Below are 23869 nucleotides of genomic sequence, written 5' to 3'. Positions count from 1 at the left end.
AATTCAAGGTTAGGGTAAGCCTTGTAGGACCTTACATAAAAACATGAATAAATAAACATACAAATAAATATATAAACATATAGACATATAAACAAACAAACAAACAAACAAACAGCTGTAGTAACAACTGCTTTCCAAAATACAACAGTAGACTTAAACAGCCCTGAAGGATGGCTGAGTCAATACGAAAGAAAATATTTCAAATTTCTGAAGCATCTGCATATGAAAATGGTACCCCTTTTCCCAGGGCCCCACAGTACTCACTAAGATACTAAGCTGGGAAAGGGGATCAGTGTGGGCAGAGTCTCTACCTGAGACTTGGGGCAGTGGACTTCTTTTCTTGGTTATTGGCTTTATTATCCCTTTTTGATCCATCACCATTCTTGAGTCACAACAGCTTTTCTAGGTTGGGGGTCTGCTTAGTCTTTTGTTTTCCCTCTCATTATGGATCCCTTTCTAGGAATGGTACTGGGATGTGGGTCCCTCTTGAGGCATGTTACTGAGATGTATACTGTCTGGGCAATCAGAAACAGGGGACACAATGGCCTTCCTTGCTCAACTGAGCAGAATCTTGGACCAAGGGCCTATTCTTAGGTAAAATTTTGAGATTTAAAGAAAGAAAAACAATTTTTCCTACGAAGTTTAGTGCTGAGCTGACTATTCATTTCATTCTTTAAGGAAACACCACATTGGAGATTGTGAGGTACTTGGGGACCTCATACAATCTCTACCGTTTGTTATTGTCCATCAGGTAAAACAACAGAGCCAAAGGTCTAATTTACAGTGACACTTGGCTTGAAACCCAGTTGACTCCAGGAGAGTAAGGGTAAAGCTAAGACTTCATTCCCCACGAGATACCAACTGGAATCTAATCTTGGACCATAAAAATACCCAAAGTAATTCCCCCCAAAAGGGAGTAAAATAAACTAAATAAAACACAGCTACATTTTTCAAACATTTATAAACTATATAAAACAAATTTAATAGAAGACTGCAACAATGTTCCATTGGGGGATGCCTTTTGGGTTTTGAACTGAAATGGACTAGCCAGTGCTTTCTAACTTGTTGCTTTTAGACACTGCAATGCCATTATCAGTGTCTTTCTATAGAGGATGATCTGGGAACATTTGGCCAGAGCAAGTTTTATTGTTACTACTTGTGAGATGTTGATGGTCTTACTGGAATTTGGTGAGTAGATGCTGGGCTGCCACTAAATATCAAAATGTACAAGACAGTTCCCCATGACAGGGAAATATCTGATTTGAATATCTATAGCACTGTTATTGAATATCAATTCTCTTATAAGCATGGGCTTTTAAAACTGAGTTGTTATTTGAGTCTTTTTATTTAAAGGGATGTGGTTTGCAAGTACATCTGCCCATATATTCCAGAATTTAAGTGACCTGTCATGGAGTCTGGTATGATGATTTGAATATGCTTGCCCCAGGGAATGTCACTATTAGGAGATGTGACCTTGTTGGAGTAGGTGTAGCCTTGTTGAAGGAAGTGTGTCATTGTGGGTGTGGGCTTTAAGTCCCTCATCCTAGCTCCCTGGAAACCAGTCTTCTCCTATTTGCCCTCAGAACAAGATATAGAACTCTCAGCTTCTCCCACACTATGCCATGCCTATCTATGTGCTGCCATGTTTCTTGCCTTGATGATATTAGACTGAACCTGTAAGCCAGCCCCAATTAGATGTTGTTTTTTAATAAAAGTTGCCTTGGCCATGGTGTCTCTTCACAGCAATGGAAACCCTAACGAACACATCTGGGAATGGGATAGGAGAGCAGAAGTAGATCTATGTGGACTTCCTTAACACCTCCTCCTGGCAGTGGGCCCACTCAGTTTACCTTTAACATCCTGAATTGCCATTGTTGCCCAGACTTTCAGGGTAGCTGCTCTATGAGCTTTACTTAAGTCATAAAAAGTGAGCATGTGACTCCTAAATCAAGCAAGGTACTGCCTGAATCTATCGGTAATCTATAGGTAATCTATACGTAATATCCACACTGCCTCACAGGGATTGGTGTGTTTTTTTATCTTAACATTTCCTGTACAGCTAGCAAATTGAATTTTCATAATTGCTACTACATTTCTGGTAATTTCCATTTGTTTCCTAGAAGCCTATACAAAGCTGATTGTCACAGAGAGCAGACCCAAAGATTTCACACAGCTATGAAGGGACACTCAGCAGAAATCTCTGATGACAACATTATCATTATTATTATTATTATTATTATTTAAAGCTTTAAAGGCCATCAACATTAGCAACGTGCCATCACCTTTCAGGACACTCTCTCTTTTCCTTCAGGAAGATGTAGGAGCAATCAGTCCTTCAAGAAGGTTCTGTTGGCTCACAGAGACAAGGAGTTCCTTAATTGCCACTTTTCTCAGTGTTTGAAATGTTTGAAATGTGCCTGAGTTTTAAAAAGAAATTTCAATATTGAAATGACAACGCTTATCCTAATTAGTTGAAGTTTTTCACTGCGTGTCTTTTTCCAGTTCCCCATGAACACATAAATATAAGTTTGGAAAATATTGCTCTATTTTATTTGACAAGCTTTGGGCGAGGGGACTTATTTATGTATGGAATATCTGGATCGGAAAGAAGGGATTTCAGTAAAATTGAGCAGAGAGGGAAAGAGGTGAAAAGAGAGTAAATGTTTGACTGCTAAACTCTCTTCTGCACCGCAATGTCCCCATCAGAGGGACATCTAAGGGAAAGGAGCAGTTCCTATGTGTTTTACTACCTGTTAGTGTAGTGATTAATTTTGTGTGTCAGCTTGACCGTATCATACAGTGTCAAGATTAAATGTTCTTTCCACATGTGTATCTGTGTGAGAGAGCTACTGCAGAAGACAGGCATGGACCAACAAGTTAGGGAAGTAGATTGTGTTCCCGGTGGGTGGGTACTGTCTCATCAGTTGAGGGTAGGACTGGAATAGAAAAGCCGCAAGAGAAGGAGTTTGCCTCCCCTTTGTCCCTGTTTCTCTGTAGAGGTGACTGAGTCCTTGGTACTTTCCTGTCTTTATACTGGATTGTCATTGGCTTTCCTGGTTCTTTGGCTTTTAGACTTGAACTAAACTACACCACTGGCTTTTCTGGGTTTCTAGCCTGCAGATGACAGATCATGAGACTTCTTAACTTCCATGGTCACATAGACCAATTGTTGTCTGTCTTTCTATCATCACCACCAGAATCTATCACCTGTTAGTTCTGTTTCTTGGGAGTACTCTAACACATTAGTACCAAAGTCCCAGCACTTAATATGGACTTACTTGGCATATGGTGGGGAGATAAATAATATCTCTTCACTAGAAAAAGGAAAGGGGGTTCGAATCTCTTTAAGAAGATAGGATAGGAGGCATCTTAAAGTCACCAGGAAGTCTTTATTGTTTAAAAACGTGAGTTATATTTGTGTGTGTGTGTGTGTGTGTGTGTGTCTGTGTGTGTGTGTATGTGTGTGTGTGTCTGTGTCTGTGTGTTTCTGTGTCTGTGTACATGTATGGATACTCAACAGTACAGAGGCCAGAAAAGGGCACTGAGTTTCCTGTAGATGGCGTTACATAGGCAGTTGTGAGCTGCCCAATATGGGTGCTGGCGACTGAACTTAGGTAAAAAACAGGAGCAGTATACACTCTTATGAGATGCCTCTCCAGCCAATAGTCTTCGTCTATTTAGCTAAAGTCAGCATTTGGTTTGCTACGTAATGGATATTCATTGAATGTGGATGGTAAGATGATTGAAAAGGAACAAGAGACACGTGTATATGTATGTTTAAGGGTGCAATGCTTATTTGTTTTAGAATACTTTGCAACCCTAGATGATGGGGCACATTCTACTTGTTATAGGAGGGATCCAGGACTGCAAGCCTCTCATTTTGTGATGATGTCTTATTGCTGATTAGCAGAATGACCACTGCTGAAGCACAGGTCCCCAGGGCCACTCAGGGCATTATGGGAGAGAAGATACTACAGGGTAATCGCACTGATTACTAATGCTGTGAACGTTTCTCTTGCTTAATAATCCACTTTTAATTTTACCCGTGGCAATTTGTAGTTCCCACAACACAGCAATAATTAAGTCTGTGTTCAGATGGTTGTAAATGTACCCAGAGGTCTTAAGCAATGAGTGAATTATACCCATTTGAGTTAGAACATAATGCTACCATGCAGCCCTCTCAGAATAAATACTAATTACTGAAGTTCCTTTAAATTCCACTAGATTCCTTTAATTTCTACTTCTGTATCCAGACAGCAAGAGAGCTGAGATTCCGATGGCAGACTTCTTAATATTATAACAAGTCTCCTCTGGTACAAAATACTGAGGCCTGGGTTTAAGGAGGTTTATTCAAAGCAGGGCCAGAAAATGTGGCTGTTTTTAAAGACCTTCCTTGAATGACACCCTAGGGTGGCAGGGAGGATGAGCGGTGTTGAGGAAATGGGGAAATGTGACACAGGGACATAGAAGGCCCCCTCAGTGTGCTCAGAGAATGGCCCAGAGGTGTGAAGAAACCTGTTGGCACCAGAAAAAAAAATGGCAAGAATGAATTCTTTCTCACGCATATTCTCTGAAATGTAACTTAGTCCCTTCTTTTAAGTACTCACTATTTCTCCATTTTAACAAGGGACATAAAGTTTTCTCTGCCTTGGTTTGAGGATTTCACAATGCTTGCCTTGTGCTATGGCCTCCTGCTCTCTCACGTGGTCCCAGGGAGTCAGCCAACATTTATAGCAAACTCTTTCTGGATTTCTGCCTCATGCTCCTTGGTGACTTTTCCCCATCTGATGATTTGCATTATCATGGGACCTGGCCACTTTGCCCTCCCCCTGCCAGGCTTTTAAAAACCTCCTTTCCTTTCCTAGGGTCAGAGCTCTTTCAGTTTAATGCGCTTAATGCAATCAGTTACCTTGAGACTTTCTGACTTTGTGATCCTTTTGTGGCAGGATGAGTGTTTCTCTTGCTGTTCTCTTACTGGGGCTATTTCTCTTATAATTCAGAGGTTAGAGTTGGTCTTATACTGTAGATTAACAGAAAGATAAAAGGAGATAGCCTTTATGGGTGATCAAGTTGAGAAAGAATTGGCCGCCAGAGTCACCATTAGAATGGCTGGTGGGAAGTCCGATGAACTAGGTCTAAGCTGGAGTGATAAAATCTGGTTGGGACAGGGAATGGACTAAAGGAAGGCAGGAAGGTTAGATAATTAGGCCTATCAAATAGTCTCAGCCAGTACCCATAGGTGGCACTAAAGATTTGGAAATGTGGCTTCCACTGGGCACAGGAGGGTCGAGGGAGCCAGGAGGGAAGCAAGAGGGAGGAGGGAGGTGGGAGGCAGCCTGAACCACTGTCACGGTGACTGATCCAGGACACCAAACCACAGATGAAACCAGAGCCTTTAGTATTCACTAGTGACCTTTGTGATAGTAAGGAAAGAGTGAATTTAAGAGTTCTGAGGAGATGGAGAGCAGGTGAGAAAAGAAGAGGGATGCAGAGGGGGGTAAGGAGGCACAGCCGTGGAATAGAAGTGTGGAGAGGGATGAGATGGCAAAGCTGTAATGGCAGAATAGAAATAGAGTGGATCTGGGACACGGAATAGGGAGTAGAGACACTGGGAAGAAGGACACAGCTCACTTTAAAGGATGATGCAGAGGAGACATGTGGGTAGTCGTGAGCTGGTAACTGCTCAACAGAGAGAACTCAGAGAAAGCAGAATTAAAGAGGCACACATCCATGATTCCCCCAAAGGATGGAGAAGACACATTATCTTTCCATCAGGATCTTTTATTAACGTATAGAAAATGTGTTTAAAAAAGGAACTATACAGAGGCTAAAAGCAACCGGGACTAAAAATACTAGTTAACAATGGTTAACAAGCAGATTCCAATCTTTGAGCTACAGTGCCATGAAAGGATGGGGCAAGTTGGCTCTCCTTCTTCATTCCTCTCTAGCCTTTTATTTGATTTCATCAGAGTGTGCACCACCTGATGAGCTTATACCATATATCTCTTCTCTTCTTCTTCCTTTTGGCTTCTTTTTAAAAAGAGCCTTTTCAAGAACAGTGTAGCTACAAAGTCAGTAAATTCTTTCGTCTTTGTTATTTTACCCCAAAAGGCTATTAAAGGTTAAAACCACAAATTCAAATTCAGAGAGAATGGAGGATCTGGTGCTTATGATTTCTCAGGACAGCAACTGAGACACCACCAGGATGAGTGTCATCTGCTCGGAGCCCAGGCAATAAAACTCCTCAGAGTCACAGTGACTTGTTTTGGGCACCTGGAAATTTCTATAGGCTTGAGGGTACTTGGGGTTAGTGTGTGTGTGTGTGTGTGTGTGTGTGTGTCTGTGTGTGTGTGTGTCTGTGTGTGTGTGTGTAAATATAGGAGGGAAGAGCATGTTTGTTAAAGAGAGGAAGGAGGGACTAGACTCGATTTTGACCCTTGTTTGCGAGTCTCAGCTAAAAACCCTATGTATTAAGGAAGGGGGATTGTGAAGAAAGGAGCTAGGGTAGGATTACTCTGCTGAAAGTTTTACAGGAACTGCAGTGCTTGCTGTATCAAATAAGTGTCTGCAGTGCTTCAGAGGAGTTTCCATTTTGAGGGGACCTGAATTCCCTCTTGGAAGGTCTAGTCCTTTTAACGTAAATGTCTAAAGAGAGAAACAGGGTTCTGTGTTGGGAGTTGTTACCTGATAATTGAAGCCACCACCAAGTTTCTGATATCTTTCTAAATCTTCCAAAGTAGCAAAGCTAGTAGGATTGTAGCAAATTATTCTCCTCAACTTCTCTTTCACGGGCATGAGAGATGGGTAAGGAGTGGGAGGAAGGAAATGAGAAAATCAACAGAGAACTCCATTCCTGACTTCTTGTAGCTCCAGTCTTTACAAATATCCTGCCATGTTCCTTTAGGGAATCCCGGGGTCTGGGAGGGGGTTGTGTGAATTTTACCTGTAATCTGATGACTTCAGCCTAGAAATTCATAAAACATTTGCATTTTCTGCTATTTGTAGTTGTTTGAACACACTCACAACTCTTCCTTTGCAAATTCTAGAGTCAAACTGATACTCTAGGCACTTATACAGTGTTATCCTGTGGTCTCTCCTTTCTTGATTCTCGTTCTGTCTGTTGTACTAGTTTGGAAGGGGGTCTGTGTTAGAAAAGAGAAGCAGTTGTGCTGCCCAGGCCCTGGGGTAGGAAGTCATGTTTGTGTCTGACACCATCTTTAAAATTTTAAACAGAAAGTAAAAAGAAGTGCTGTCTGGCTATTTCTTACTACTTCTACTGGTTGGGGCTGAGGGTCCAAGGGACCCTCCGAGGCATAGGAGGAAGGAAAAGCAAAAGTTCCTATTTGTTAAAAGGAAAATGAGAGGTGGATGGAGTTAGAAACGCTATCGTGAAAATGGTAGTGAGGTTCAAGATGGAGGCTGCCTGGTCAATGTGACAGCAGCTTTACAAACTGGAAAAACTAAGGCTGCTTGTATTAGACAGAATCAGTGGTACCCTTCAGAAACTGTGTGACTTCAGACATGCTATTTAACAACCCTGTGCTTTCACTTCCTTCTTCTAGAAAATGATTAAAGCTTCTTCTGGATTGGGGTGAGGATTCAGTAAAGTAATTGATGTGGAGCCCTTTGCACAGAATCTGATCAATAGGTGTACAATAAATACTGTTTTCTCAGTCTCTATTAGCAGATACAGAATTAAAAAAAAAATTGTACCAGGCTACCCCCATTTCTATATCAAATTGGCTGTGTGAAGACAAGCAAGCTGCCTGCCTACATCAACCTTGAGTATGGCGTGGGAGTGTCATGTTAGGTAATGTCCAGAATTTCCTTTGGCTCCAAAGGAATGTTCTTTAATGTTTGCTTAGGAGACTAATATGTTGAGTACATTAGTGTTCAATGACAGATGGTTTAAAAGCTACAGGTTTCTCTGTGGGTTGTAAAAGCATTGACAAAAACAAGCAAACAAAAGACAAATAAGAAACTAGTTCTTATCCATATGTATGCCCTACAACACTAACCCTGTCCTGAGTTGGCCCAGGCTTCCTGAGTATAGTGTGCCTACATCTCAAAGATTCTTGTACTTTATCTCCAGAGCCCATGGTAGCAACTAGCCAATGACCACACCCAGGAGAGTGTTGGGGTGGGGACTGAAAGGGTTCAATATTTCCAAGTTAGAAACTGAGCTTTAACCTTATCACTCAAATAGTGGGGAGCTAGTCTATTAAGTTAATAGAGGAGGTCTTAGGAATCAGGACCTTGTTGAATGACTATCCTGCAATAATCTTCTTAAGCTGTGGAAGGAATGAGGATTTCCTGCTTGGGGAAAACGTAACACTGTCTAAAGACTGTGAAGTTTGCCAAAGGACATTTGGACAGTGAAATGTTACATGTGTGCCGAAGTCATGTTTTGGGTGAAGAATGACCTTAAAAAATAAATCTGAACTGCTTGAGATGGCAAACCAAGCTGTGCTAGCTGGGAAAGGAGAAGTAAGATTGAGGCAAGACTTGGTTGATCAGCAAAAAAAGCCCTTTCTCTTCTTACTTCTGTACAGTAAGACTTTTGGGTAGCCTTCCATCTCAGGTGAAGGAGCAAATCCATAGGCGCTTTATCTGATACCAGACTTTCAGAAGCCAATGCTGATGATGCCTTTAGTGTGTTCACTCATATGGTTTCTGTGTTTCCACTGTGGGGCCATCTCTAAGGTTTGCTTTTATTTTATAAGACTCCATCAGCTTCTTTTATTTAACTTAGTTTTTTTTTCCCTAGCTCTTTTCTCAGATCCTGAAGAAGACAAAACTGGTTTAACTAAATCCCTAAATCCAGCATGGATTTAGTTAAGATGAGCCAAAGCCACTCTTTCCAAAGGGACCTTCATCTGTACCAACGCGCACATCCTCTGAAAACAGAAGCCTCTCCTAGTCCTGGTGATGTCTCTTCCTATTAGAGTTGTTTTCCCTATGGTATCTGAGTAGCTTTCATTCATTCCGTGAGTTCCCATTTTGTCTGGCAGTGCCAAAATGCTGGAGTATTATTGGGAGAGATGCACATGGGAGAATTGGACTGTGGGAGGAGCAAAGGCTTAGAGGGAAGCATTAGTCAAAGAACTTCAGAAATTTGTTCTGAGGACCCAGCAGGATAATAAAAGAGAAGCTCCAAGCCTTAGCCCAGAAGCCAGCTCTGCCCCCCTTTCCCCATAGGAGACAACTTTTGCTGCTTTGTTATATGAATGAAAGAGACCAGCCAGGGAGGATGGATGAGAACCAAGCATCCTTGTGTAACCTTGGCAAGTTCTAGGTAAGCTTAGCATTATCCCATCTCCTCTAGCACTTCTTGGATATTAGTCTTTTTATGGATATTTCAGAGTGGGCAGTAGGATGTAAATTGAGGTGAAAAATGATCTCCCCTCTTCCTCTTCAGAGGGACAAAAATGTAACCAAGGAGTTAGATCCAGTAGGATTTTGGTGATTATCAAGCAATGGATAGAAAAACATGTATCCTGGGGAAGTGCTTTCCCTGCTTCCAGAAATCCTAGAGGGAAGAAAAAAAAAAAAAAAGCCATGCCTTCAGCAATGTTTTCAAATGTCCTGGAGTTCCTGCAGCCAAGACTTTCACAAATCCCAGTGTTTAGGATAGTATAGGCATTGAGCTCACTGGCAAGGCAACCTTTGTCCTTTAAATTTGCCTTTAAATTTTTCTATCTAGGAGGAGCTGATTGGCCCCCAGTGGATGGCAACAGGGATATTAGGTGTGAATCTCACCTCTTTAGAGATGGGATGAAGGTGACATTTAAATATCTATGGGAGCTTGCTCTGAATTTCTCTGCTGCCCTGTTGCTGTTCCTGGTTTGGTCTGAGGTTACCAGAACCATATGAACTATGCTACTTCCTGCCCTACATCTCATTAGTGATTCAGTGGGCATCTGGAGGCTATGAGCATCATTTTGCCCCTCTTATCAAGTCCCCCCTTACACATTAATTTGAGTTTGAAGGCCAACACTTTCTATAGGGTTGTCATCCCTAACAGAGTCTTCACAATTAATGTCTTCACCTTCCAGAAGTAGCCCTGGAGAAATGAGAATTCAGTATAGAAACAGTCTTTCCATGATGGGGCATGCAAGGAAGAGTGGCCTGGCTCTTGATTCTAGGCAGTGGATTCATGGCAGTCTCTGGTGACTGGTTCTTACTATTATTGTTGTTGTTTGGGTTTTTGTGTAAGTGTACATTCTAACATGTCTGCAGTTACACCATCTTCTTGATAGGGTCCCCTTCCAGTCATTTTGAGTCCCTTAAATCTTGTGTGATTAGGATGGATGCAAAGTAGTGCTGCCTGCTCCCCAGGGACAAAACCAGGTGTGACAAGGAGCAGATTAAAAAAAAAATGAAATTAGTTATGAAGCCCAGGGAAGAAGTTAAGCCAGTCAAGTTTGGGAGCTTTGAGTTAAACTCTGTGGATCTTGAGAAGACAGTTTCTTCAAAACATGGAATTTGGGGGACTCACTCTACTTAACAAAAGGGATCTGTAAACCCTTTTACAGAAGGATGAGCTGATCTTTGAAGTCTCTTCCTTACTTTAAAATTCCTTTAAATGAATCTAGGCAATGCAGTCCATGCTATTTATAAATGTGTTCCACAGGATAAAATAGTTCCAATGAAAAGCAGGTTTGGATTTCCACTGATGTTTTTTGATTTTTCCTGGAAGTGATGACACAAAATCTTGTTCCATTTCAGCTCCCTTGATGAGGTGGGCTGTTCAGGCACACCCAGGTCCTTGGCTCTGCTTTCATAGACATAATGGCTTCAGCTTCTTTTGGCATTTGTGTGTGTGTGTGTGTGTGTGTGTGTGTGTATGTGTCTTTGAGAAACAAAGAGAGTTCTGAGTTAGTCTCTTTCCTCTCTTCTTTCTTTCCCTCCCTTTACCCATCTCCTTCACAAGGATTCTGGCTTTTCCTTAATTGTGATGGCTCACCAAGGCCAACTTTGATTATGCTTTCCTATCACAGATTAACATTATTGACTATTAAACCTAACGGGACATTAGAAATCCTTTTGGTCTAAACTCTGATTCAATGGGGTGAGAAAACCAAGGCCCAGAGATTTGAACAAACCCATCAAGGGCTCGTAGCTGGCATTGTGGCAGAGATGGCCCTTCATCACACCCCTCAAATCCTTCTTTGAGCTCACTTACCTCCAGTTCTGCATGGTTGACCCACAGCTAATTAAATCTCATATAACCTATAGGCTTCCCTCTCTTCTTCTTTCTCTTAGCTGCTTAAAGTCCATGATGGATTAAGAAGTGAAAACTCCACCTGCGGTTTTGGCCTTGAGTAGGTCACTGATTCTCTACCACAGAGATGGGGGAGGCTACAGAAAATGGCAAGCTAACTCCAATGTCTCGATGCTAAGCATGTGATCATCAGCCCAGGAGGACTGTTGCTTCTGGTTCAAAGCTTGGTTAGACGGTGGCTGTTTTTATTTCAGGATGCCAGCTTATTCAGTAACTGGTTGGTACAGGTACAAGATACCACAGATGGTAGCCATGGGCCCTATAGCACACATACTGGGTCCTCAGAGATGGGAGAGGACAGGGAGGCAGGGAGAAGGCAGCTGAGAAACTTGGCACAGTTTGGGCAGGTGCTGCAGAGAAGACTGGCTTCTTTTTTATTTGAGGAGAAGCTGAAAGGTCATGGCTTCTATAGCCTTCAGTTCTCCAGGGCTTAAAAAATCAAATCATGTGGGGGTGGGGAGATTACTCCTCTCACCTTTGGAGTTCTAAATGCGATTTCCTCTGGCACTTTTCATTTTTCTTCTCAAAGCAGGATAAGAGAGGGAGATGGAAAATGTTTCTCATGATCTCACCTCATTGAGGGGGTCAGTTCTGTTTACTACAGGATCAAAGCAAACAAAAGACCAGGACAATCATTCTATCTCCTCCCAGGGTAATCAGTCAGGGGAATGACTCATACAACTTTCCTCCCTGATTATTACGAAGCCACTTGCACTGAGGATAGCCTGGCTGGGCACAGAACTAGAGACCTTCAACTAGGAATAAGGGGAAGGAATCCATGGTAAGTCCGATCATAAATGCACAAGGCAGCACTAAGCAAGGTCTGTTTTCAATGGGACCTACAGACTCCCCGGTAGGTGCCCTCATTTCCACTCCTGTCCTTCGTCCATGTCTGATGCAAACATGCTAGAAACAATACCCTTCCCCAAGTTTCACCACCAAAGAAAATTATTCCATGACAATGGCTTATGACACACAGGGCACAGCAGGGCACAGTTTTTGTATGACCCAGGGCCAGGATCAGACAGCTTTGGTAACTGGAATTCTAAACAATGGTCGGGTTGGTAGGTCTATAGGATCTAGGGGATAGAAGTAGGGAGAGAGTGTGGCTGGGAGAGAGGCCACTCCTCCTAAAAGTTAAGTTGCAGAATGTGAGAATCGTTAGCCCATTGCAGTGAACTTGGGCTGTTGTGCCATAGTGTGGTGGGACTCTTCCCTCTTAAGAGAAGATTGGCCAAGCTTTCTTGTGGAAGATTCTCTGGGATGGTGTGGTCACCTGGCCATGGTCAGCGGTGACCAGATTACTCTTACTTAGAAGTTGGAAGGTATCTCAGAAGAGGGGTAGAGAGAGTTGTGTGTGTGCCCATCACTGTAACAATCTGTACTTTATGGCCTGTTTCTCTTTTTTAACTCTCCAGTTTTCCTCCTCTGTGAGAAAAGAGGGGGGTGATCAGGCAGGACTGGTTAGCAGGGAGCATGTGGCCTGAGAGTCAGGCTCCAAGACAGCCAAAACTAGGAGCAGATGGTACCTAACTGATCCCTGCTTCCTTCAGATAGTCTGAATATGTTGTGAAGCACATTACTGTTGCCCCTCCCCCCTTGTCTCATATTATAAAATACAAACAAATGACAGAAAAGATCATTTGGCTGGTGGCTGGCTGCCCAGTGCTCAGAATTTCAAGGCTCGCCGTTTCCTCCCGGCTGTGAGACGATGGATGTAGGGCCTCATCTTCATTTCTACAAAGGGGATGGAGAATTCATGGCCTTTCCAATGGTACCAGTTGATCCCCTGAGTGTGAGAAAGATGAACATGTCATATCACCTTCCCCCTCAGCAGAGCACCCAGCTTGAAGAGAATGACTGGATTGAGAGATTCACTTATGAGTTTAGCTGTTCCCAGTTAACAAGAAGCTCATGACAGAGTTCCCAGTATGATAGAGAGAGGTAAGTCTCCTTCCAGCATCCCCTTTACAAAGGCCTGTGTCTTTATAAAAGGAAAGTTGTGGGTCATTTCTTATTGCCAGTTTCATGATTTGCTTTCAGGAGTCACTGGTAGTAGGGAACTGTGGTGAATGTCAAAATCCCAACTAGGTGGAAGCAGTTTGAATAGTGGACTTGTGGGCATCTCATTCGTGACGAGGAGACTCGAGTGGTTTCCACCTGGAGTCAGCAACCTCTGGGGTATTTGCCTGAGTGTGTTTCAGGTGCTTCCCTGTCACTGAGCCCAGACTCTGGGCTTGCAGTCTCTTGGGGAAATACTAAGCTTTCTGATCTCTTCCCTTCTGGGTCCCTTGTTAGAGTGCCATGACGCCTATGATGAATTGATGAGCTCCTCCCACAGCTCCTTGAATGGTTCTTTCTCAACCCCAGGGTACTTGTTTTAAAATAGGAAACATTGCTGAAACATAGAACTAAAGGCCTGGGTTCTGTGCTTTCCACCACTCTGCCAAGAACGAGAATGTGGCCTACCTGACTGTGCCTGGACTCTCCATACTTCCCATTGAGGTTGGTCCGGTGGCAGTTCTTATACCACCAAGCACCCTTGTATGACATGGCACAGTTGGTGACTGCAACATCATTGTCTCTGTCCTCAGTGGAGAAAGGACGTCCCTGGTGATAGCTGAGGGAGTCTCCTACAGAAAACAAAAATGTAGACAAAATCATTCTGGAGGCTGTCCCATTTGATGTGGACATCTGGTTTTTGCATGGACCCCTGACTCACCTTCTGGGTTCCTTCTGAGCTGCAGCATGGTTCTGCTGACCTTTGACTCCATATTACCTCATGGGGTAGGAATAGGGAGGAACTGCTTTTATGTTTCCCCTTCTAGTCACCATTGAACATTTGCCAAGAACTTTACCAGACAGCTCCATCTTAGCACTTCTATTTCCTTTTGACCTTTCTGGGACACAGATCACTCAGGTTCCCACTTTGTCTATTGGAGATCCTTATGGGATCTTACAGTGTAAGTTCATCCTGTCTTCCTCCTGTGCTTGCTGTCCCTGATTAGCCTGCACCCAATACCCTACACTGAGAACTTGCTTCTGCCCATGAAGAGGAACAACAGCAGGCAGAGTACCAATCTACAAGAAACAGGGTGACAGGAACATTATAACCATTCAAATGAGACATGGGTAGCAAATCAGACTGTGTCTTAGGGAGAAGCAGGCTTAGCTAAGGAGAAAGCTTCCATGGTCTCTATTGCCAACCATGTGTGGAGCTACTGAAAAGGAAGAATACATAACTAAACCTTGTGGGGAAGTGTGAGGATGAATACAGAGAGACTGTAAAGAGGAAAAGTTTAGCTAAATAGAAAAAGAGAAATCGCCTAATACTACCGACTAGGCTGCCTAACCCCGTGGTGAGATTTTCTTTCTCAAAGAGAAGTGGGGACTGGGTGTTCTCTTGTCAGGGATGTTATACAGTGGCTCAAGTAAACTCAGGGATCATGGTAAGAGATCAGACCATCATGCACTTACAGTGATTCAGGTGAAGCATTTGGCAGGATTTGTGGTTAGAAATGCTGGGAGCTTATGTTATTTATTGAATGAAAGTAATATTCACTATGGTTAAGGTTGCTTTCCCCTAAGAGGGACACTATTCTGATTCTGTGGCTTCCAAGTTATACCCTGATGTCCACTCAGCACCTCTTCCTCTGCATCCACTGAACTCAGGGCTAGTCAGTCTTACAGGGAAGCCTTCACCGCTCAAGAGAGTCTTGAGGTAATGAATGCTTCAGATCATTCTCATCTCCTTATAATCTTGACAGATTCTGATGTTGTGTCCATCCCAAGCCAATCCCACCAACTGAAACATGTTTTACTATCTGTTCCTGCTTGAAAATGATAGGAAAGATGCCTTACTTTCCACCTCCAAAATATCATTTTCATCTCCTTTATCTCAAGTCATACTCGTACCCATTACCTTCAAATTTTTGGATCAATTTTACTCTCCAGCAACCCATGCTTTAATCGTTCTTCATTGACCGTGTTGTGTCTGCCTGCATTGTTACCATCTCACTTTTGCAAACTAGGATGTGCACTCATTATCCTCCAAACAATTATTTCTAGTTTCTGCTTTGATGTTGCCAACTGGTTGTCTCAGACATGGTCCCCTTGGTGCTTGCATCCTCCCTCATCTTCTCTGCCTCATACACATCTACCTCATATATTCCAGACATGAACTAAGTCCGGGTTTTCTCTCTTGAGCCACCTGTTCAGATTCATTGCTTTCTCATAGCTCTGACATTAGCAAGGACTCTTGCTATCTCCCGTCAGGATTAATGATGCAGCCACCAGTTGGTCTCTCTGTTCTTTGCTCAGATTTCCTTTTTCTTGCCTGGAGCTATCCTAGTGATCTTTCTAAATCCCAAATCCCATTGTGCCATTCAGGACTTTACAAGGCCTTCGGTCAAGTAAAGACTAAATTTTTCTTTCAGTGTCAAGACTTTCCAGAATTAATCTTCGCTTTCTTTCTCTTTCTTTCCCCATTTCTGCTCTTCCCTCCCTCTTCCCCCCTCCCTCTTCCCCTTCTCCCCTCCACCCTTTACATCCTCTTCCTGCTTTCCTACCTCTATTGTCCCTCTCTCTCCATTTCTACTTCATCTTGCTATGTAGCCAAGGCTAGCATTAATGCTCAAGCCTTCCATCTCAGGCTTTCCCATGCTGTAATTATAGGTGTGTGCCACTGCCTTCAGCTCCTGATCTTTCCAACAACACAGCTGTTCCAAGACAGTAACGCATCAAGCCTTCTCCTTTCACTGAATCTTGTTCTTCTCGGACTTCTCATCCAGAAGATGTTTTCTGCTAGTGGTTTCAGTCAGATAGGTTGATTTCAAGGAGCCTTTCTACACACCCCAGATACCCTATGTGTATCCTTAATCTAAGAGTGTCATTTATTATGCAGACAGCAGCCATTTCCTGGTGTTTTCTTCACTAGGTAGTTACTCTTACAGAGTCCATGTTTTATGTTCTTGTTAGATCCTCTAAAAATCAGAACAGTGAGAGTTGCTCTGCCCTTATTGAGGACACAGTTTAGAAGTCTCAGTTTGAATCCTAGTAGAGTTCTACTTAGAGTCTTGGAGGTTTGGGGCCTTCAGAAATGAGGAGTAAAGGGCTATTGTTGGCCTGGAGGACCTGGGGTGGCTGGTTGCCAGTGAGTCCTGGAGAAGTTGTAACAGCTAGAAGAACTGGGATTGGTTACAAATGCCAGTAAGAAGGAGGGCATGATTTTCTATCCAATATGGAGTATAGTTGCCTAGAGATGGGGTAACCTAAATAAACCCAAGATTTTACTTACTGAAGAAGATGAACTGAATATATAAGGTGATGGATGAATCATTGCTAATGTCCATGACTGGCTAGCAAAGGTCTAGGGATACTGGCCTCTGACACAGGGAGAGGAATGCAGTCTAACAGTTCTGCCCTCTGTGGGGTGCAGCACAGAGATTGGGCTGGGGAAGAGCTTTCGAGGGCTGGCCCTAAGGTAGACAAAAAACGTGTGGGATTGAACAGAGAAGGATGAAGAGGGGGAAATGAGGGGAGACAGAAACTGGTGGGTGAGCTTGTTTCTCTTCCCATAGGAGAAACATGAAAGCCTTTTCTGTAGATACAATTCAAATGCTAGGGAGTGAATAGTATCCATTTAGTTTTGAAATGATTTAGTCTGACATCTTGTTTAAATGTCCATTTCAATTGCTGTTTTATGCTCAAAGTGTGGCAAATTGGACCTTTTTGTTGGGGCTCTTCAGGCTTCTCTGATTGCCACTGTGACTCAACTGTGAACAATAGCAAAGATAAGTGTGTCTTCTCTTTAGAATAACAATACCTGGCTGAGAAAGGAAATAATGGAGCATATGCAGTAATTGAAAGGGTAACACCTTGATGTTCATTTTAATTCCAAGAGTCATAGGAAACGCTGCTAAAATTAAACACCAGCCTTTAGCTGTAAAATTGGAGAAATGAAATGTCCAGTAACTCCATGTACCAAACAGTAGCAAGCCTGGCACAACAGGCTTCATAAAAGGTATTGCAATAGAGCACACATTAGCCAAAGGCTAGGGAGTAGCTTGGGTGGTATGTTCTCACGAAACTGGGAGTACACAGAGCTAAAACAGATGGTTGTTCTGCTTGGTTAAACTGCCATAAAACCCACCACTGAGAACCCAACCAGGTATACGGTTCACTTGGTAGAACAAAAGACAACATGGCCAGTGAGAGACATTTAAGCAATGTCCTCTACTCCTTCGTGGGGTGCTATGATGACTGCTAATGATTGGATGGGGGAGGGGCAGCTCAAAGAATGGGGAATCTGAATTGTTTCATTAGTTCACAGGTCATTTTCCCAGTTGCCATTGCAAGGAAATGTCTACTGAGATGACAAACAGCTCTGCCCTCGATAAATGGGAGTCCACTCTGATTAATCTAGGTAAAATAAGCAACTCTTTGCTCTTACCCTGCATTATTGTTGAGCAAACTTTTCAGATATACTCACTCATTGTGCTTACAGCAACTTTTCTGACTTCTCTGTAAAGTGGAACAGATATCACTATTATAATGTAGCAGATGACATCACTATTATAATTTTTCAGATGGCATCACTACCATAATTCTCCAGATGATAAAAGTAAAGTCCCAAGAAATTGATTCCAAGTCTCCTGAATGAATAGGCAGGAGTGGCCCAGGTGGCCAAGCCTCCTTCCTGGCAATTAGCCAGCTCACAAACTATGAATTCTGCTGGTTCTCTTGCAGCTTAGGACTGGAGTACACACCCAATGCTCCTGAGGTCAGCACAGGGCCCACAAGTACCTGCAGTGCCATTGTAGCCTCCAATGCGGAGTTTGTACAGGCTTCTGCTGTCTTCCACAGCGAACTTGTCATAGTAGGCAAAGACTGCCTCCTGTCCATCCCTCATATCCACACGCAGCTCATAGCGGCCCTGGGCTGTTATCCTGTGGATGTTGTCCAGTCCTGTGGGGAAGTACAGACTGTGAACTGAGTCTTGCCCCAGCAGCTTTGGCAATGGGATAGAAACACATGCTATGGAGAAGGAGCAGGCCATCCCCACTGTTCTGTCCTGTCCCCCTTCTCAAGCAGATCAAGTAGATCCTGCCAGACTCTGAATCTCCTCCTATGAGTAGGCTACCCCAGGTCTACTGAGGAATGTTACCTCAGACAACATTGGAACTTGACATCTAATCTTGACCTAGTAACTGACAAGCCCTCAAGCTCAAATTTTTTGATCTTGTTCTCCACAATCTTCTTCTACTAGTTATGGTAGCAAAAGCTCAAGAATTCTTGAAAAAGGTGTGATTCTTTTGGTTTAAGTTGTAGGGAGCAACAGGTAGAAACATGGGGTCAGAGCATCCAAGTTACCCAGACATAGTAGGGTTTCCTAGCAACCTGCAGAGAGGGCTCAGTTTACTTGCATTGTGTAGCCCTTCCTTTCTGTTCAGGGTTCTCGTCCCCCCAAAGATTGATCAGAGAAATAAATGTATGGGTTTATGTCTTGAGTTTATGATAATTGACATTATGAATTTGCAATCTTTTAATGTGAACACAAGGGCAAACAGCCACAGTATGCATGGTACTGCGTAGCTAACCTACACAGTTTGGTAGGTTAGTGTATTAAATACCCATTTAGCTTAGTGATAGTTTCCACTGAAGATGAGCTTATTAGGATATAGCCCCCTATCATAAGTTGGGGAGCATCTCTTGCTTTTTGCCTCTTGACTCCAGATCTTTTTTGTGTCATCCATATGCTACATCTTTATCCACCACTGCTGCCTCTTCACTGGTCTTTCTAAACTCCCTCTCACTTGCCCTCTAAGCATCCCAGGCCTTGGGTCAAGAAATTCTTATAAGGCACAAAACCCATATAATCACTTGGGGGTAGGATGCTGGACTGAATTAAAAGGAGAAAGGGGGCTGAGTTCTACCATTTATCTTTCTCTGCCTTCTATTTCTGATGCAACCTGCCTGCCTCCTGTTTCTGCTGCCATGCCTGATGTCATGATGGCCTGGATCCACCAACCAGGAGCCAAAATAAACCCTCCCTTCTTTCAAGTTGCTTTTGCTGCTTACTTTGTTGCAGTAGCAGGAAAAATAAGCAACACACCCACTAGCTCTTTACCTTACTTTACGACTTCACTTTCTACCTTTGGGTTCTATAACGTGCTTCTGGGTCAGCCCCACTGAAATACATTTTCTTCCGTCTCTGACTTGTGCTGCCGGTCTGCTGGGAGCAGTTTCCTTCCTGTCCCCAGTTTGCATGTGTTACAATGATTCCTGTGCTCTCTCTCTTTCTTTCTATCTCTCTCCATTCCCTCTTCTTTTCCCTTCTCCTGATCTCTCAATGTCTTAACTCACTTCTTTCTCTGTTAGCAGTTCATCAGTTAGTCTGGGTTATTTACCAGTGCAAAAGGGTACGGGACACATAGGAACAAGGTACTAAATAACCTGTAACAAATAGGGGTGTCCCCATTGTAGTTCAGTTTTTCTTAAAAGATGAAAGTGAATCTATAACCCCAGCCCTAATCTTAACTCCCATCTCGGTTTTATTCCAGCATTTCATGGCTGGTTGAACACAGAGCATGCTCTGATCATCACTCTCAAGAATAGCAGCAGCAACAGCAGCAGCAGCAGCAACAGCAGCAGCAGCAGTCTTGCTGTTCCTCCATGTAACTGTTACTTAATTGTATTAATATTGTTTTATTTTTCAGTTTTCATTTTAAATGATACTTTTTTGAGGCATCTTTTTATTTATGGCACACATAAATTATCCATTTTGACAGTGGATAAAGATTCTTGAAAACATATATTTAACTAAATAGAAAGTTACATATAGAACATTTAAGTGCTGAATGGTTACACACACACACACACACACACACACACACACACGCGCGCGACAGAAACTGTGAATTTGGTACACAGGAACTTAGTTTTTGTAGACAATAGTCTTGACTATTCATGTCTACATTGATTCATAGGGATTACTGACTCCCAAGATGTTTTAAATTGAAGCACATTTGGCTGCTTGTTTGAATTTCCTCCCAATGTGTTTATATGGCTCTTAACATACATTTTTATTTCCTATATTGGTAAACATAGATCTGGCCAGCTAACATGTATTCAGTACATTCTTATCATTGATTGATGTCTACACTTGAGGTACATATATCTTAGGATGTCTTAGGTAGTGGTGTTTAAAGATGAATGATGAGGTTCTAGCCCCCAAGAAACATATAATAGAGACTAGACAGATAAATTAAAATAGATGCTATGATTCAGGCCCTATCGGAGAACATGGCTAATTATCCCACAGGCAATGGATGAACAATAGAGGCTGTATGGCTTCTACGGAGGAAGAGGTTCTTAACTGGGCCTTTGGACATAAGGTAAACCAACATGTAGGGAAGAGGGAACAATTGGCTAAAGAAGTGTTTATTGCAGAGGAAATGTCAGGGCTTGTGCAGGTTTGAAGGTAGGTGCTCAGGAAGTGGGATGTAGGGTAGTAAGGTGCTTGGTGGTAGAGAGAAGGATGCAGAAGGAGAAGAGGAAGCCTGGTAAGGAGCTTGGCCTTTACCGGGAAGTGATGGAGTCATTGCAAGGCTTTACCAAGTTGTGTTACCCTTTACTCAGATTTGGGGTATGAGGGAGATCCTTCTAGTGGCCATGTAGACAATGAGGTAGTCTTGGGGACAGGGATCCCAGGGTGAAGGCTGTTACTTTGCCACCCAAGGGAAGGTAGCAAACCTTGAACATGAACGTGGCAGGGGTGGGCCAGCGACGAGCACAAGCATCTCACACTATCATTTATTTGTTTTCCCTTCTGCCTCCCTTTATCAACCATTAGGAAAATCTTACAGAGAAATGTAGGCATTCATATACTGACTGCTTTATGATCTAGCATCAGCACCATCCGTCGGACTTTAGTGTGTTTATCTTCCTATACCCACCGAAGCCTCCATCTAAACTCCCTGCTGTGTCAGACCTCTAGGAAATCACCTCTAATGCCACTCTCATCCCTCCCCTTTCTCTTCCAAGTCAGATAATAACACTCTCCTGGGAACTCAGCAGAGTCTCATTTCTCTCTTGACCTGCAGGCTGGCTAACTGGTTGCCTAGCTTCCTAGATGGAGCCAGCCTGCTCATTGCTTCCTGTGCCCTGTTCCCTACCAGGCAGATCCCTGCCTTTGTACTTGCCTCATGTCAAGATCCATCAGCATAAAAGACTATTAATGAGGATGAGAAGAGACAGAGCAAAGAGGAAAATACCACAGTCAGATAAAAACAGATCAATAGTGGAGCCAAACAGAGCAAGAGGCACAAAAGCAATTCACAAGCTGTCAACTTCTCAATGGACACAGACTTCTGACAATCCCAGATGGACACAGAAAGGAGAGAGATGGACAGAAACTCAGGGCAACCTGTGCAGGGAAAATACGAAGTGGATGTTACCTAGCCAAAACTCATCCTCCAGATTCCCAAAGCCAACACGATAATCTGCCCATTTCCGGAAAAAATCAGTTTGGCCATTTTGCCGCCTCTGGAATACCTGTGAAGAGAAAGAGAAAAAGAGAGAGGAGATGATCTGAAAAAAAAGCAAGACTTAATAATAAATAAATGAATATGTCTGGATTCTGCATCAGCTAGGATCAGAACCATTTCAGAGTGAGTTTCAGGTTTCCATGGTGGATTTTGCAGGGCATGCTCAGAACCCTATTTCTTGAAGTGCTGATGCATCTGACAAATAGACTAGGGGTGTGATATCGACACTAATTTGCACTCCTGCAATATAGAAAAGATGCAGGATACATATCAAGCTCCGAATAGTCAGGGGAAATGAGCCTGATTCTCAAATTAATCTTTTTGCACCACAGAGAGTAGTAGGAAGCATTTCTCATGGAAGGACTGGGACCAACTTCAAATCTTCTACTCACTGTCATCATCTTATTGCAGGCAAAGCAATTGCATATCATTCACTTCCCAAGCTGTTTAAGTGCTAATTTCATTTAACCTCCAATACATCAGCCTTGGCTTCAATTTCCAATTATGCTTTAAGAAGGAGGCACAAATATGTCAGAAACATAAAAGAAAATGTCTCCCAAGAGGATTATGAGTGCCATCACCATTTAACTCTTCAAAACCTTCCCATTTTGGATCACGAAAGCTCTGGTGCTGTGCCTGAGCAGTGCTAGGAAGAGGTGTGCACAGGAGGGTGGGTGGGGCTGAGTTTCCATTCATACTGATTCAACCCCTGATGCTTGGTTTAGAGCCAGCTTCAGGAACTTGCTCGTGTGCCCAGTGGTTAGCACCTCCAGGCTGCCCTATTTCTTCTGCTCTGTGTATGAGAGGAGGTGGTATCATCGAGTAGTATCTCTGTCCCAACCACTGTTACTTCCTGAAGGCTAGGACAGCTCTAGGGGAGAACTAGGGGTCTAGGACAGGATGAAGATACAGGTAGCTCTTGTAACCAGAGTGCTGTTTACACTCTACTCCATATCTAATCTATTGTGTGTTACTCTTCAAGATAAGGCAACTAACTGCTTCACTGTGGGAAGCTAAAGTACTTCTGTAGAGTAGCCTCCTCCTCGGCTCTTCATTTTAGCTACAGCCCCTGGTAAGCAGGATCCATGTGTCTCACTCCTTCCTTTCTGCAGCACACCTTGCATACATTCTGTTTGCAGAAGGAGCTCAAGGCAAGGCAGTTTCATCTTACAGCCCTTCTTTAGGCTAGGCTGCTACATCTTTCAGATGAGTCCCTGTTAGTTTTTATTGTTACTTTGACCCAACAGAGTCACCTTGGAAGAGGAGACCTCAATTGAAGAATTTCCTCCAATAGATTGGCCTGTGGCCATGTCTATGAAGAATTGTCTTTATTGAAGTGAGAAGGCTCAGTTCACTGAGTATAGCACCATCCCAAGGGAGGTGGGCCTGGTCTATATAAGAAAAGTAGCTGAGCATAAGCCAGTGAGTGAGCCTGTACCATCCTTTCGTGCTTACAGCTTTAGTTTCTGAGTTCTAGCCCTGATATCCCTCAGTAATGTACTGTGAAGTGTAAACCAATAAACACTTCTCTCCTCTATGTCCCTTTTGGTCACAGTGTTTATCCTAGCAACAGAATGAAATGGCCATTCCTTTCTCTGCTTGTGAATGAGCTACTAAATGAGAGGGCCTTGGAAGGCAGTGAAAAGACTAAGATCAAAATGAAAGGGATAGATTTGAGAACATCTTGGAGAATGTAATCCACAGGTACCCAGCCAGGTAGACTAGAAGACTGAAGCATGTACTTACAATCCAGCCGCCCCCATCTGTGGTCATGTCACAGAATACTTGCAACTTGTGGCTTAGCTCTCCATTGAGGAAGATGGTGTAAACTCCACTCAGAGTGTCGCCATTCATCAAATGCTGGGCACAGTCTTGAGGATGAGAGAACACCCGGCCCCCTACAGAAGAAAATCAATTGAACATTTTATATTTACTTATTATGCACATGTGTGTATTGTATACCTGCATTCAAACCATAGCATACATTTGGAGTCAGAGAACAACTTGAGGGAGCCAGTTGTTTTTTTCCACCATTGGG

The 23869-nt window shown here is 43.0% G+C and overlaps 1 protein-coding gene across 3 annotated transcripts in view; it reads right to left on the bottom strand.

Annotated features, from left to right (window-relative positions):
- Positions 1 to 10721: 10721 nt before the first annotated feature.
- The window catches only part of Tnr (tenascin R), a 391833-nt gene continuing 378685 nt past the window's right edge, over positions 10722 to 23869 (bottom strand). Inside the window, exons 17-21 of one of the 3 annotated variants that reach the window (XM_028760020.1) lie at positions 23578 to 23729; positions 21742 to 21838; positions 18089 to 18250; positions 13754 to 13917; positions 10722 to 13073 (exon numbers count right to left, since the gene is read on the bottom strand). In XM_028760020.1, the coding sequence (XP_028615853.1) occupies positions 12954 to 13073; positions 13754 to 13917; positions 18089 to 18250; positions 21742 to 21838; positions 23578 to 23729 (695 nt within the window). In that variant the 3' untranslated portion in view covers positions 10722 to 12953. The remainder of the gene's footprint in view (positions 13074 to 13753; positions 13918 to 18088; positions 18251 to 21741; positions 21839 to 23577; positions 23730 to 23869) is intronic. The other 2 variants (XM_028760011.1, XM_028760025.1) reach the window with 2 other exon arrangements.

Source organism: Grammomys surdaster, unplaced genomic scaffold (assembly GCF_004785775.1).
Source record: "Grammomys surdaster isolate TR1022 unplaced genomic scaffold, NIH_TR_1.0 130, whole genome shotgun sequence".
Lineage (NCBI taxonomy): Eukaryota > Metazoa > Chordata > Mammalia > Rodentia > Muridae > Grammomys > Grammomys surdaster.
The sequence above is the reverse complement of the archived record's forward strand: the minus strand, read 5'-3'. Positions and strand labels throughout refer to the sequence as shown.